The sequence below is a fragment of the Rhododendron vialii genome, chromosome 4a (genome assembly GCF_030253575.1).
Source record: "Rhododendron vialii isolate Sample 1 chromosome 4a, ASM3025357v1".
Lineage (NCBI taxonomy): Eukaryota > Viridiplantae > Streptophyta > Magnoliopsida > Ericales > Ericaceae > Rhododendron > Rhododendron vialii.
The window spans coordinates 30,243,995-30,257,933 of record NC_080560.1 but is presented as its reverse complement, the minus strand read 5'-3'; the positions used below and the strand labels follow the sequence as shown (position 1 = coordinate 30,257,933).

At 39.6% G+C, this 13,939-nt stretch overlaps 1 protein-coding gene across 1 annotated transcript; it reads left to right on the top strand.

Moving 5' to 3' along the window:
* Positions 1-3,679: 3,679 nt before the first annotated feature.
* On the top strand, positions 3,680-6,001 carry LOC131323889 (uncharacterized). Its single transcript, XM_058355728.1, has 3 exons — positions 3,680-4,543; positions 4,682-5,058; positions 5,662-6,001. Exons 1-3 carry the CDS (start codon positions 3,680-3,682, stop codon positions 5,999-6,001), a joined length of 1,581 nt encoding a protein of 526 aa, XP_058211711.1.
* The last annotated feature ends 7,938 nt before the right edge of the window (positions 6,002-13,939 follow it).

Below are 13,939 nucleotides of genomic sequence, written 5' to 3'. Positions count from 1 at the left end.
TCCAATATTGAGAAACAAAAGCAGAGGGATGAAGATCAAATGCAGACTGAAGAAGAGTCAGCAAAGTCTCATACTTCCAGGTTCCCAAACGATTACCTCTGTATCAGGTGTGGACATGAGGTCCAGTATGGAGAAGCAATCATAGCAGAAAAGGAGCAGAAAAGTGCATTCTCCAAGTCCGGACTGAGGTTCAACACAATGGGGGGAAACGATCTTCAAATATATGTTGGAGCCAAACTGATTTATGAAGGCATAGATCCAGGGCTTTTTAACAGAATAGAGTCAGAGCATTGCTATGGGCCAGATGATGGACCATTCTTATTCAGAGGACACCCAGTGGTGCCTGCAAGGCCCGGGGTACCTTCTTGCCAAGACCTTGAATCAGTGGGGTACCATTTTCCTAATTGAGGGAGATACCTTAGTCAAAGGGGTGTTGGTTCTAGAAGAGGTATTGGACCACGAGGTAGAGGACCTTATGGACGTGGGTGGCACCAACCCAGGATGGTAATGCCGCCTAATCATGATCATGAAGATTGGAGCACGCTTAACCACCCAAAATTCCCAGCAGAGGGTTGGTATACCAAAGTATCCAATTCACAGAAGAGGAGGCTTCAAAGGAAATTTGCAGCCAGGGCTTATAGTGGTCCATGGGATCATGTTTTCGAACCACGAGAGAGAGTGGAACCATCAAAGGTTTCAAACATGGTGTGGACCCGAGAGCAAAGAGAAGCCAGTGTGCAGGGAAAACCAACTCTTAAGCATGGGGGGCAAGAAAGTAATGCTGCAATTTCTCCCCAGTCGACTGCCCAACCAAAGGGTAGGAAAGAGTTGAAGCAGAGCTTGAAGAAGAAAATGGAGGAATTCCAGAAACTCATGGAAGCAGACGATGATGATCTCTTTGACGAGGGTTCAGAACAGGAAGACCTAATCAAAGATGCGTCCCCATCTCCATAGAGATCTGCAACCTTTGGTGAAAGTCTGGCCGCAATCCAATTCGGGTCAGTACCTATAAATTATCAGTGTAATATGATTTTAGTTTTGCCAAAGCAGTTCAAGGCAAAACCAAATCAGCCTAACTTGGCAGGTGACGTCGAAGATACCACTCAATCGATTGTAAAAATAATGGATAAAGAGAAGCATTCTCAGTCACAGCCCATTAACGTCGAGACGGATGAACACGGAAACAGTATCGTGGTTCTTAGAACACCTGATGATGCCTCCATAAGGCATTTGAGACCACTATATATTAAACTGCATATGAATGGCCAGCCTATTTCAAAAGTGTTGGTCGATAATGGGGCAGTAGTCAATATATTACCCTCTAGAATGTTGAAAGTCTTGAACAAAACCGATGACGATTTGATCCCAACAGAAGTCACAGTGGGCAATTTCGCTGGAGGATGTTCTCCTGCTAAGGGGGTTATATCTTTACAACTGCAAATTGGGACTAGGAAGATGAATGCAACGTTTTTTGTAATCGATTCTTCATCTAATTACAATGCCTTACTAGGCAGGGATTGGATCCATATAAATAGTTGTGTACCATCTTCTTTGCATCAGGCTTTGATCTTTCTGAAGCAGGAGGAAGCAGCAGGAATGGAGGTCTTTTGGGCAGACCGACATCCATTCAAAGCAGAGACCAATAATATCGAAGCAGATCTCTACAACGAACATTTGTGGCCAACAAGGATAGAAGACTCAGAAGTCAGATCTAACCAAGTTGGGGTAGCTGAGAGTCAATTCCTCACATACATTAAGGAAGGATTCCAGGAGCTAAGCAAGGATTTCACCAGGCCTAACATTATATCAAGGCCTGTCAAAAGCGACCAACAAGTTTTTAATGTTTAGAAATTTATTCAATACAGGAAGTGAAGAGTTGACTACTGTTAAAGCCACTTTTAGGAGATTGTTTTCTTTTCTTGTTGACAGAAAGTTGCAGGCAGACGAGCCTATTTCTTGTAATTGGGCTGAATGTGTTTTTGATGATAGCCCATTAAACATGAAAGAGTTAGGTCTAGCAGACTTGAAACCAGCACCGGCTAAGCTGGATGATGATGGGGCCCAAGTGAAAAATCCCATGGAAGAAGTAAATCTAGGAACTCTAGAAGATCCTAAGATCACGTATGTAAATGCCACTTTGCCTGATGAAATAAAGGAGAAGTTTAAGTATTTGTTGCGTAAATTTAAAGATTGCTTTGCTTGGAGTTATGATGAAATGCCAAGTTTAGATAGATCTTTAGTCGAGCACAAAATACCTATAAAAGAGAATTATGTACCTTTTAAACAAGCACCCGGAGAATGAAAGATGACGTTCTTCCTCAAGTCAAAAAAGAAATGGAACGCTTATTCGAGGCAAAGTTCATTCGACCGGTCAAATATGCTGAATGGGTCTCAAATGTGGTCCCAGTGTTAAAGAAAAATGGGAAAGTTAGAGTTTGTGTTGATTTCAGAGACCTAAATACCGCATCACCAAAGGATGAATATCCAATGCCTGTTGCTGATTTGCTAGTCGATGCAATGGTAGGTTATCAAATGCTGTCCTTCATGGATGGTAATGCTGGCTATAATCAAGTATATATAGCAGAAGAAGATACACATAAAACAGCATTTAGATGTCCTGGATACATAGGGACGTTCGAGTGGGTGGTTATGGCCTTCGGATTAAAAAACGCAGGAGTAACCTATCAAAGAGTTATGAATTTGATTTTTCATGATTTTCTACATAAATTCTTGAAAGTTTATATAGATGATGTTGTTGTAAAGTCAAATTCAGTTGATGAGCACTTACATCATCTTGAACAGACTCTGGAAAGGATGAGGCGTTACAATTTAAAAATGAATCCTTTGAAATGTGCATTTGGTGTTACAGCAGGAAACTTTTTGGGATTCTTGGTGCATCAAAAAGGGATTGAGATTGATAAAACTAAGGCTGATGCTATCTTGAAAGCACAAGCCCCAACCAATAAAGAAGAGCTCTAACAGTTCTTGGGAAAGATTAATTTCCTTCGAAGATTTATTGCCAATCTATCTGGTGAAAACAATGGCATTCTCCCCATTATTAAAATTGAAGTCAGAAAAGGATTTCAAATGGAAACAAGAGCATCAGAAATCTTTTGATATTTTAAAACAATCATTGGTAACGCCTCCCATTCTGATGCCTCCAATAAATGGAAAACCATTGAAGCTATATATATCAGCAACACACCGTTCGATTGCAAGTCTGTTAGCCCAGAATAATGAACAAGGCCGAGAGCAATCAATTTACTACCTAAGCAGAAGGTTAAATGATTGTGAAGGAAGGTATTCATGTGTTGAAAAGATTTGCTTGGCATTATATTTTTCAACAATTAAGTTAAGGCATTACCTTTTGCCAGCTAAGGTAAAGATCATTTCCCAAACCGATATAATAAAGTACATCTTGTCTAGGCCCATTTTAAGGGGGAGACAAGGGAAATGGATATTAGCCCTAATCGAGTATGACTTTGAATACGTGCCTCAAAAGGCAGTAAAAGGACAAGCTTTGGCAGATTTCCTATCTGAGCATTCAAATTTACCCCTGGAAGAGGATACCTTTGAAGTGCATTTTTTGGAACTCAGACCTTGGAAATTGTCTTTTGATGGTTCAAAAATAGACAATGGAGTTGGGGCAGGTGTTGTTTTGACATCTCCAAAGGGAGAAATGTTGCAATTCTCTTTCCAACTCGATAAGAGTAGAGTTTTGACAAATAATCAAGCAGAATATGAGGCCTTAATCATAGGCTTGGAAATAGCGAAAGATTTGAATATACGATATCTGAAAGTCTCTGGGGATTCACAATTGGTCGTTCGACAAGTTACAGGGCATTATAAGTGCAATCACCCATTACTGAATTTGCAGCTTGAAAAAGTTCGACGTCTTGCTCAAAACTTTGATGAGATATGTTTTCAGCATATCTTGAGACTTCAAAATAGCGAGGCCAATCAAATGGCTCAAGCAGCTTCGGGAGTTAAAATTCCTGAAGGGGACACGGAAAAAGTAATCAGAATCCAAAAAAGGTTTTTACCTTTCTCAGAGGAAAGGGAAAAGAATCGATTGGATGTATTGGTAATCGACGTTTCTGATGATTGGATGGTTCCAATAAAGAGTTATCTTCTGAATCCTAATGACAAAGTAGAAAGGATTGTCAAATGCAGATCCATCAATTATGTTCTGTTAGGACAGGATTTGTATAGAAGAACTTCTGATGGTCTACTACTGTTATATGTTAGCAAAGACCAATCGATGAGGATCATGGGAGAGGTTCATGAAGGAACTTGTGGTGCCCATCAAGCTGGTGATAAAATGAGATGGTTGATTAAGAGACACGGGTACTATTGGCCAAACATCCGAGCTGATTGCATTCAATATGCTAAAGGTTGCCCACAGTGTCAAAAGCATGGACCTATCCAGAGGATACCTGCTCATCAATTGCAATCGATTATTAAACCTTGGCCGTTCAGAGGTTGGGCAATCGATATGATAGGAGAAATCCACCCAGCGTTTTCATTACAGCACCAATTTGTGGTAGTAGCAACTGATTATTTTACAAAATGGACAGAGGCAATACCTTTAAAAGGTGTTTCACAAAAACAAGTGATTGATTTTATTGAGGAATATCTTTTATGTAGATTTGGAATTCTTGAAACTATTACTGTTGATCAGGCATCCGTATTCAATGGTAGAGAAGTTATCCAGTATGCTCAAAAATATGGAATACAAATTTTGAATTCTACTCCGTACTATGCCCAAGCTAATGGGCAAGTCGAATCGACAAACAAAATTATAAAGAATACCTTGGCGAAGGTAATCGATGATAACCCAAGAGAATGGCATGATCTGTTGCCCAGAGTGTTGTGGGCATACAGAACATCACAAAGAGAGAGTACTAGGGTAACTCCGTTCGAATTAGTCTACGGGCACGCAGCGGTTTTGCCAGTCGAAATTAACGTTCAGTCTCTAAGGGTGGCACGTCATTATGATCCTGACTTGCAATATGAGGAAGCAATGTTTTTGGACATCGATGGATTGGAAGAAAAAAGGTTACATGGCCTAAACCAAATTCAAGCCCAAAAGAAAAGAGTAGAAAGGGCTTACAACAAAAGAGTGAAACAAAAATCTTTTGCAGTTGGAGACTTAGTGTGGAAAACAATCCTCCCAATCGATTCAAAAAGGAAGAAAGGAAGATTTGGGAAATGGTCTCCAAATTGGGAAGGTCCTTTCCGTATTGCCCAAATCCTACGAGGAGGTGCATATCATTTAGCATCAATCGAAGGGGTTCTTCATGAGAGAACCATTAATGGTAAATATTTGAAACATTATTTTCCGTCTATGTGGGAGAACATGAGTTAAAACAAAATATTTCATTTCATAATCAGAAGTTGCCCATGAGTAGGGCAGCATTACAAGAGGCAGCCCAAACAAAAACAAGAGATCCCAAAAAGGATCTGACAAAAGAAAAGAACCCAAGAAGGATCTAACAGAACAAAAGAGAACCCAAAGCGGGAACCCAAAAAGAAGAAACCCCTATGGGGACCAACCTACAAAAAAGGAAAAGATCTCAAGTGAGATCTAACAAAAAAAATACACCAGGACTTCCCCACAAAAGAAGGCCTATTCTTTAGGCCATTCTTTCCACTGACCAGAGGTGCCAGCCATGGAGGACCTGATGTCAGCAGGATCAATCGAAGGAGGCTTGTAGTCGATGGTGTCCCAGTTGGCCACCACAAGTTTGATGGCAGACTCCATCTTTTCCAGTCGAAGCGCCATGCCCTCCACTCGATCGTGGATAGCCTGAATCCTTCGTTTGCACTCATTATGATTTTCCATGAGTGCCCACGAGAGCTCGGTGGCCAGTTGCTTGATGTGAGCAGGAGTGATTTGCGTAGAAAGAGGAGTAGAGGAGATGTTGGTGGCCATAATGTAGAAGCACAAGTGTTTGAGCTTATACTCAGTGTTGGTATTTATAGACTAAGGAAGATCTAAAGACGTGGGTCGTGGACAGTTATCCCGAGGTAAAAATCAAAAGACGTGACAACTAATAGGGTTAGTGGGTTTCCCAAAGTAAGGTGGCTTAAAATGCTGCAGCATGGCATTATTTGTTGTACTTAACCGTCAGTTATTATTGTGCATGTTCCCTAAAAGTAGAGGGAAACGTCACCATAATCATAACGTAGTGTTTTCATGATTATAGGTGCCCACGATCCGGATATATAGGAATCAAGGGTTTTGATTGTATGGTTTGCTCACATCACATTTGTAAGTAAAGGAATACGAACCAATTATGTGAGGTTTATTCCTATTTGAACATTATGTGAGTTTAGTCCTTGATTCAAACATGTGAGTATTCCTTGATCCAATCCAAACATCTATAAAGTGGTGTTCAGAGTCATTTCAAACAAGAAAAGGGCCATGGAAGGCCTAACACTTGTTCAATTGCCATTTGAAATATTGGCATATCACCGGCTGATAGATAATAAACAAAAGTACTTATAATAAAACTAGTCGATTGACTGCAAAACTAAAGTCATTCATGAAGAAAAGAGGACCTAAAAGCCTCCCATTTAACTACAAGTTCATCACATTTAACTCTGTTTCTCTGCAAGTCCTCACGGGCAGCAGAGACATGAACTGAGACTCCTTTGCCTTCCTTTGCTAAGTGTTTGAAGTCTTTGTCAAGTTGGCTTGCTGTTACCAGAAGATTTCCTTTCTCAGTCTGCAGTTGACCCAATCGGTGTAACAATTCCTTTTCTTCCTGATCAATAGCCACGAGTCTCGACTTCAAAGTCGAAGCATCAACATGCATATTCGATAACTTCACTGTCAAGTTGGAAAGGTTACCAATCAAGTCCTGCTTTTGACTTATTTCCTGCTGGTAATATCGGAAGAGGCTGATGTTGTCACCCAATGATGATGCATAATTTTCCAGGATGATTTGTTCCCTGAGAGGGAAGACATGCCTTTGTGACAGGGATTCAACACAGGCACTAAAATCTGTGGACTTCACTGTCATTAATTCCTCAAAAGGAAGCTTTAGGAAGTCAAAGAAAACTTGGATTTCTTTCTGGGTCTCTGCACTGAATTGAAGGAAGAAGAAAGAGCTACTGGATTCTGAAACTTCAGTGAGGGATCGAAAGACTTGAGAAGTCGACTCTATCTCCTCCATCAGATGGTCCAGTGAATCACTAGAAGACTTAATATGAGCAGAATCCTCAACACCCACAGGATTTGTTGCCGTTTTGTTCACTGAGCGAGGAGATGTGTTTAGAACAAGGACCTTTGGAATACTTGCAGGGATCATACCTGCTGGTGATAGGACTTGATTCCCAAAGGGATTACCAGAAGGACTAGAGGCCACATCCTCTGCACCTTGTCCACCTCCTTGGTTAGGACTGGTTTGGGCAATGGGGGCAATCTGAACAGGACCCTCTACTGGTCCTTTCTTTTCCAAATCCTTTTCGATTGGTGCTGATGGAGCCTCCAAATTAGGTACATTTGCCACCCGTGGAGAAATCATTTCCTCCCTACCGTCGCCTTGTTGATTTAAATCAATTTTCTGAATTTGTTGAGGATTGGGGTCAACAGTGGTTTTCCGCCCTGGTACAGCATTGACCACATCTGTTGCAGGCTGAGTTGTTGTGACAATGGGTTGTCGAATGGATTGTACACCAAGCTCAGCAACATCTGGCATCAGCACCGAGCCCTCACCAACTTGCATAAAAGGACTGTCATCCTGCAGCAAAGGATTTTCTTGGTGTAGCAGTTGTTCCTGTAACTCTGGCAACCAATCAGCCTGACCCAAAGGGTCTGATACTGCTGTATCAAAAGATTCATATTGATCAATTGCCAATTCGGTGTCAATTGTCTCTCCTGCTGAAAAGGAGAATTTCTGGACTTGTGAGGATTTTGAAGAATTTTCCTCTTCTTCCATTTCTTCAAAGGCATCTACAATTTTGGTCCCCTTGCCTTTCTGTAAAAGAAAGAAAATGAGAATAGAAAGGCTTTTGAAAAGAATGAAATCAATAATGGAAAAGAGAAGATGAGAATGTACCCTTGGAGCCAACTCTTTGTCACTCGAGCTTTGTTTCTTGGTGGGCTTGCTTGTTGGTTGCTTTGTGGGGGTAGATACTTCACCAACCTGTCTTTTAGGTCTACCAGTGGAAGGACTTTTAGAAACCTTTTGGCTCACACCTGATGTGATTTTGAGAGTCCGCGTCCGTGGCCTGGTTTCGGAGTCCTTGATCGATTCAGCTTTCCTTTTCCTAGTGTTCCCACTTGGCACAGATGATATGGGAACTGCTCCTGCATGAGGCACAATGGCCTTAGAAGGTTCATCAGGCAGTCGAGCTGTTATCTCTGTCAAGAAAACAATGTCTCAATGATTAGTAGAAGCATGACTAAATGAATTGCAAACCAGTGAATAGCTATGCTTACCAGCCTTATCCTGGAGGTATTTGTATTCAGGGTCAAGCTTGTATAGGCAGTCTGAAAGTGGAGCACTGAAATAAAGGGCTCTCATAGTCGACCACCATTCATCAAAAGCAGACAGGGTCACATTATTGGTCTTGAAGTCAATGAACTGAAAGGCTTTCACACGATGTTGAAAATTGCTGACCATCAAGGATATCATTTGCGAGTCCTTGGCCTTAATCGTTGGCCTGCTTGAAGCCATCTCAGCAATGTTGGAGTGAACGAAAGGCATTGGAATGCCTTGTGCAAGGCCAAATTGTCTGGCACATTGACAAGGAGAATAATTTTCAAAACCACAGTTCCCAAAAGGAGTATTATTTAGGGCAAAGCCAACCGGGATAAGTCTTGGAAGAAGGATGCTGGCCCAGAATAACCGTTTGGACTGAGTCATTTTCTCTGCAAGCTGGGGAGAGGCTGGTGGAATACCCTCATAACATGGCCTTAATCGTTCAAATGCATATTCGAATTTATCGAAGGGATAGAAAACAGGCCAATTCTTTTTGTTATCTTCATAGAAGAAGGTGAAGTACCTTTGAAAGGATGACTCCTCTGTCTGAGTCAGAAAACCTAAGAAGTATTCAGCATAGCTACGGCATGTTTGTAAGGCTTCATCCGATCGAAGAGGATTGTTTAGCTTAGGTTTCAGTTGGGGAAAATATGCATACAACCAAGCTTGGAAAATCCAAAAAGGACCACCACAAGAATCTGCTATCTTTTTTGTCAACAAAGGTAAATAAACCCTTATACAGGGATTCTAGAACAAATGGGGCAAGGGCCAATCTTTTTACTTGAGCCATACAGATGGCCAAGTTAAGGTATTCTTTGGTAACCCTAAGCCCAGGAACTGCCATAAGAAATCGGCAAATCCAAAACAGGTAAAATGCAACCTTATCATGAAAACAGGGTCCAGATGCTTTGGCTTTGAAATGAATCTTATGCCATTTCGAATAGGACAAAGCTATGGTACACAGGGTATACCGTATGTCTAAATCATGACAATTTATGATTTTCATTATGACGATTTTTGGTTTTCTAATGCATATTTTTGATGCTAGTTACGACTTCTACTTTAAAATTTACCTGTTGAACAGGTCATTAGCAGGTTATCCATAGTTAAAAAATATTGTTATTATGTAACCATAATTATTCGTACCAGAAATCATAATATTTGTACTCCAACCAAATATATGTGTACAATATCACAAATTAAAAAATGCTACTCACAAATGTTATGACAATACCATAAATTGGCATTATCTTACCACAATGAGTCGTACCAAAAATTCTTTTACACGTATGATATTTCGTAACAAAATCAAAATATGTCGTACTAGAATCAACAATTGTTATACCCAAACAAAATACATGTGTAAAATACCAAAAATTCAGTAAAATAACCAAATTTGTTATGACAACACCTAAAATTGTCATTTTCTTACCACAACGTGTCATATCAAAAGAAAACATATTTAAATACTACAAATTATATAACAAACCATAATTGTTATGACAATACCATAATTTGGCATTTTCATGTCCACAACTGTCATAGCAAAGAAAATTGATTAAAATATTCCGTAACAAGACCAAAATACCACAAATTCAGTAATATAACCAAATTTGTTATGACAATGACATAAATTGACGTTTTTATACCCATAACGTGTTGTATGAAAAAAATTCAATTGGAATGTTCAGTTAATGATAGTTATAATCAACAAAATTTCAAACCATAAATTCAGTAATATAACCAAATTTGTTATGACAACACCATAAATTAACGTTTTCATACCCATAACGTGTTGTATAAAAAAATTTAATCAGAATATTCAGTTAACGATAGTTATAATCGGCAAAATACCATACCATAACTAAACGTCGTTAGCGAATATATTTTTAGAATGATCGATCATAACTGTTAGAATACCAAGTCATACAATATTCAGCATTGTCACCAAAATTAGATATCGATAACTGCGTAATAAAAAAAGTTTAATATATCCAGATACAAGAATGAAATTGATCGCTTATCATTACACCCTTAATTAGACAAAAAAAATCCTTTTACTATTGAATTCTGATGCCGATGAAAGGGCTTTTTAAACCCTATCGAGCCAAAAAAATTACGTGGATTATTTAATCAACAAGTATAACGAAATCAATAGTTTTGATCGTCATTATGGTGTCGCGGTTGCAAGTTAACCGTACATTCAGTTACAACAGAGAAATTAGTTTTATATCAAGTATATTGAATGCACAATTCTAAATGTTCTTTTGGTATGACACATTGTGGTAAGAAAATGTCAATTTTTTGTGTTGTCATAATAATTATGGTTATGTTATATAATTTGCAGTATTTTACAAATGAGGGAGAGGAGAGAGAGTCAAGGAAGAGAGAATAACTTATTACCTGCGAAGCCATTTTTTCATTTTATTAATTGATTTAATAAATGAGTGGTCCGGATTATTCACTTTTAAATCCAAGAGTTTAAAATCATGGTGCGTATGGTACACCCCCTAATAAGGGGTGTGTACCATAGGACTACCCTTTCGAATAACTAACCCCAACTGACGGAACAATGAATGGGGGATCATATGGATCAGGAGAAAGTAGGGCATTTACCTCACAGCCTAAGGAAGGGAGGCCGGTCAAATGAGAGATATCCAAAACTGTCGGAGACAATAAGCCACAATGCAGAACTAGGGTATTGGATGATTTGGACCAGAAACAGGCGGCAGCAGCTAAGAGTTCAGGATTCATGTCTAAGGGGAATTGTGAGAGCTCGATTGTCTCACGAATCCCCATTGTCTTCCAATCCTCAAAAAGAAACTTCATCATACGCCTTACCCAGTCTACCTATCCCATTTCGACGGTATAAGGCCAGGAACGAAGGCAGGTGTTCTTATCCCAGCCTGACCATTCCAGCGACGGAAGCTGTAGGAGGAGTGGATCACGTTCCCCCACTGGGTAAACCTCTGGAAAGCCATCCGGAAGAGCTGACGAGAAAACTGGACCCAATATACAATGAGAACTGACGTTATCGTCAGGAATCAAGACTTGGGTGCTGTAATTAACCCCATTTCGGTACGACTCAGGGAATCGGAAGGAATCCTCCGCTGCTGACTCGGTAGCCGGATCTTCAATTGGATCACTGACAATCTGTAGTTTGGATTTCGGTGCCATTTGAGAGCTATTTTAGGGTTTAAAAGTTGTTTCAGAATTTTGTGCGAGAAGAAGCTCGATTCGTGCCCTAAAATTTGAAGTGCTCTGCCTTATATAGGTGGTAAGTTACTAAGAGAAATATTTACCAAAGTTAATATTTAACTCAGGTAAATAGGGGGGCATTGTTTACACCATAATTTAGTATTTAGTCTAATATGATCGATTGAGTCAAAATGTTACACGTGTCAACACGTTTTAGACTAATTAATAAAATGTAGTATGAAGCCTGTTAAGGAAAAATCAAGTGGACTGATCGACGGTTGATATTCAACTGAACACGTTTCAGAATATGCATCACATACAGATCGTGGGCATGACAGTTAATGCACGCAGGCAGTTGAAGTAATTACAACGTTGGGAACATGTGAGATCATGGAGAAGTAACCGCCTCATACAGATAGTGGAGCAAGAATAGGGAGCATGGAGCCACTTAATTCAAATCGAAGGAGGGAATTCCATATGATTTGAATTTCAAGTCGATGACAACCTATAAATACAAGAATAGAAGATATTTAGAACCCCCCAATCAATCGCCCGAAGGCTTCTACTTTTATCTGTACTTTACATTTCTTGCTCTAGAAGTAGCTTGTAACGTAACTGTCTGTTCGATTGTGTTCTCATAGTCGATTGACTTCTACCTCGAGGAATAATAAAGTCCATTTTGTTGTTCTTCTTCCATCTCCATTCACTTCATTAAGTTTGCTTCCAAAAAAGTCCTGAAATACGGTAAGGAACCAAACTCCACCACCACAAACACCCACATTCCCAGCACGCTCAACAACTCTTAGTCGATTCGTCGACTGTAAGTAAAATAGACAAACACTACCCAAAGTGCACTAACAGTGCAACGACCGTCACGCGGGACCAACTCCGGGTCCCTTATAGATGATCCAAGCATTCAATAATTTTAAAAAAATAAGTGGACTTGTGAAAAATCAACTCAATTTGATACGTGTAGGTGCTCAAATTTTTTTAAAATTAATATTAAACAGTTCGAATCATCTATACAGAAACCGAAGTGGACCTGCGTGACGGTCGGTGCTGGTTGGTCCCCATAGCATAGAATCTTGACTGTGAATATGATGTTTCTCGTTATTTGGGTAAATGGATTTCGTCCTTGTTTCATTACTGATTATTCATTCTGCATTTTGCTAAGAGCTAAAGCCAAAACAAAACTTCTTCTCAGTACCATGAAAAGGCGCGCCCAATTACCGCCTTAGCAAAGATCAAAGTATGCAGCATATCCAGGGACTGAAAACAAAGACAACACCAGACACCTACTTATGTGCAACAACAAACGCACACGAGCCTTCATCATTGAAGTGTCCACCAATGTACCAGGAAGACAAGCTAAAATTCTACTCACACATCTTTGGCAAAACATGTAACAACCTTCTTCAGTTCATCTACATAACACGACACAAACAAACTACACCTATGGACATCATGTCGAAGTAGACCCATAATCGAAATCATATAACAGATCTAAACTCGATTTCTACCTATTTTTTAATGTAAGTAGGAGGGGATAACAGTACATGAAACAGGTTCGGTGACATATATTGCTTTAACTAAGTAGGTGGAATTAAAGGATAATTGTATGCAATATAACCAAAAACTCTAACCCACCACAAATGAACAAAGTGGTGACTCATGCATATTAGTTGATAGATTTGTTGCCAGATGCAGAGGCTTGTTCATCAATGTTGGTAAGTGGGGTTGTGCTTTTCCTATATGATTGAAACTAACGGCACGAGGCTGAGAGCCTTGTACACTATGCTAGCTGGCCTTAAAAATCCCACTCCAAATCTCAAAATTACCCCTAAACTTTGGGTGCGTTAAAAAGCTCTCTAACTGGATCAATATAGGAGGACTATGTAGAACCGACACGGATATGTTTCCACTCCATTCACTGAACTGTCAAGAGACTTTCTACCACATAGAACGAGTAACAATTGATAGAATGTGTTTACGAAGTGTATGATCTATATGGGTGATGAATACGGTCCCACAAAAGGTGGGAACAATCACACATATTCCCATGATAACTATGTAACCTGCTCCTCTATGTAGCACGGATACGGATACAGACACGGACATGGCAATTCTAAAAAAATGGAGATACGGACACGGCGGGGGACACATCACGTGTATAAATTAATTAATTAATATATGTACATATATAAATATATATATATATATATGTGAACCATTGTATATGAATAATTTCA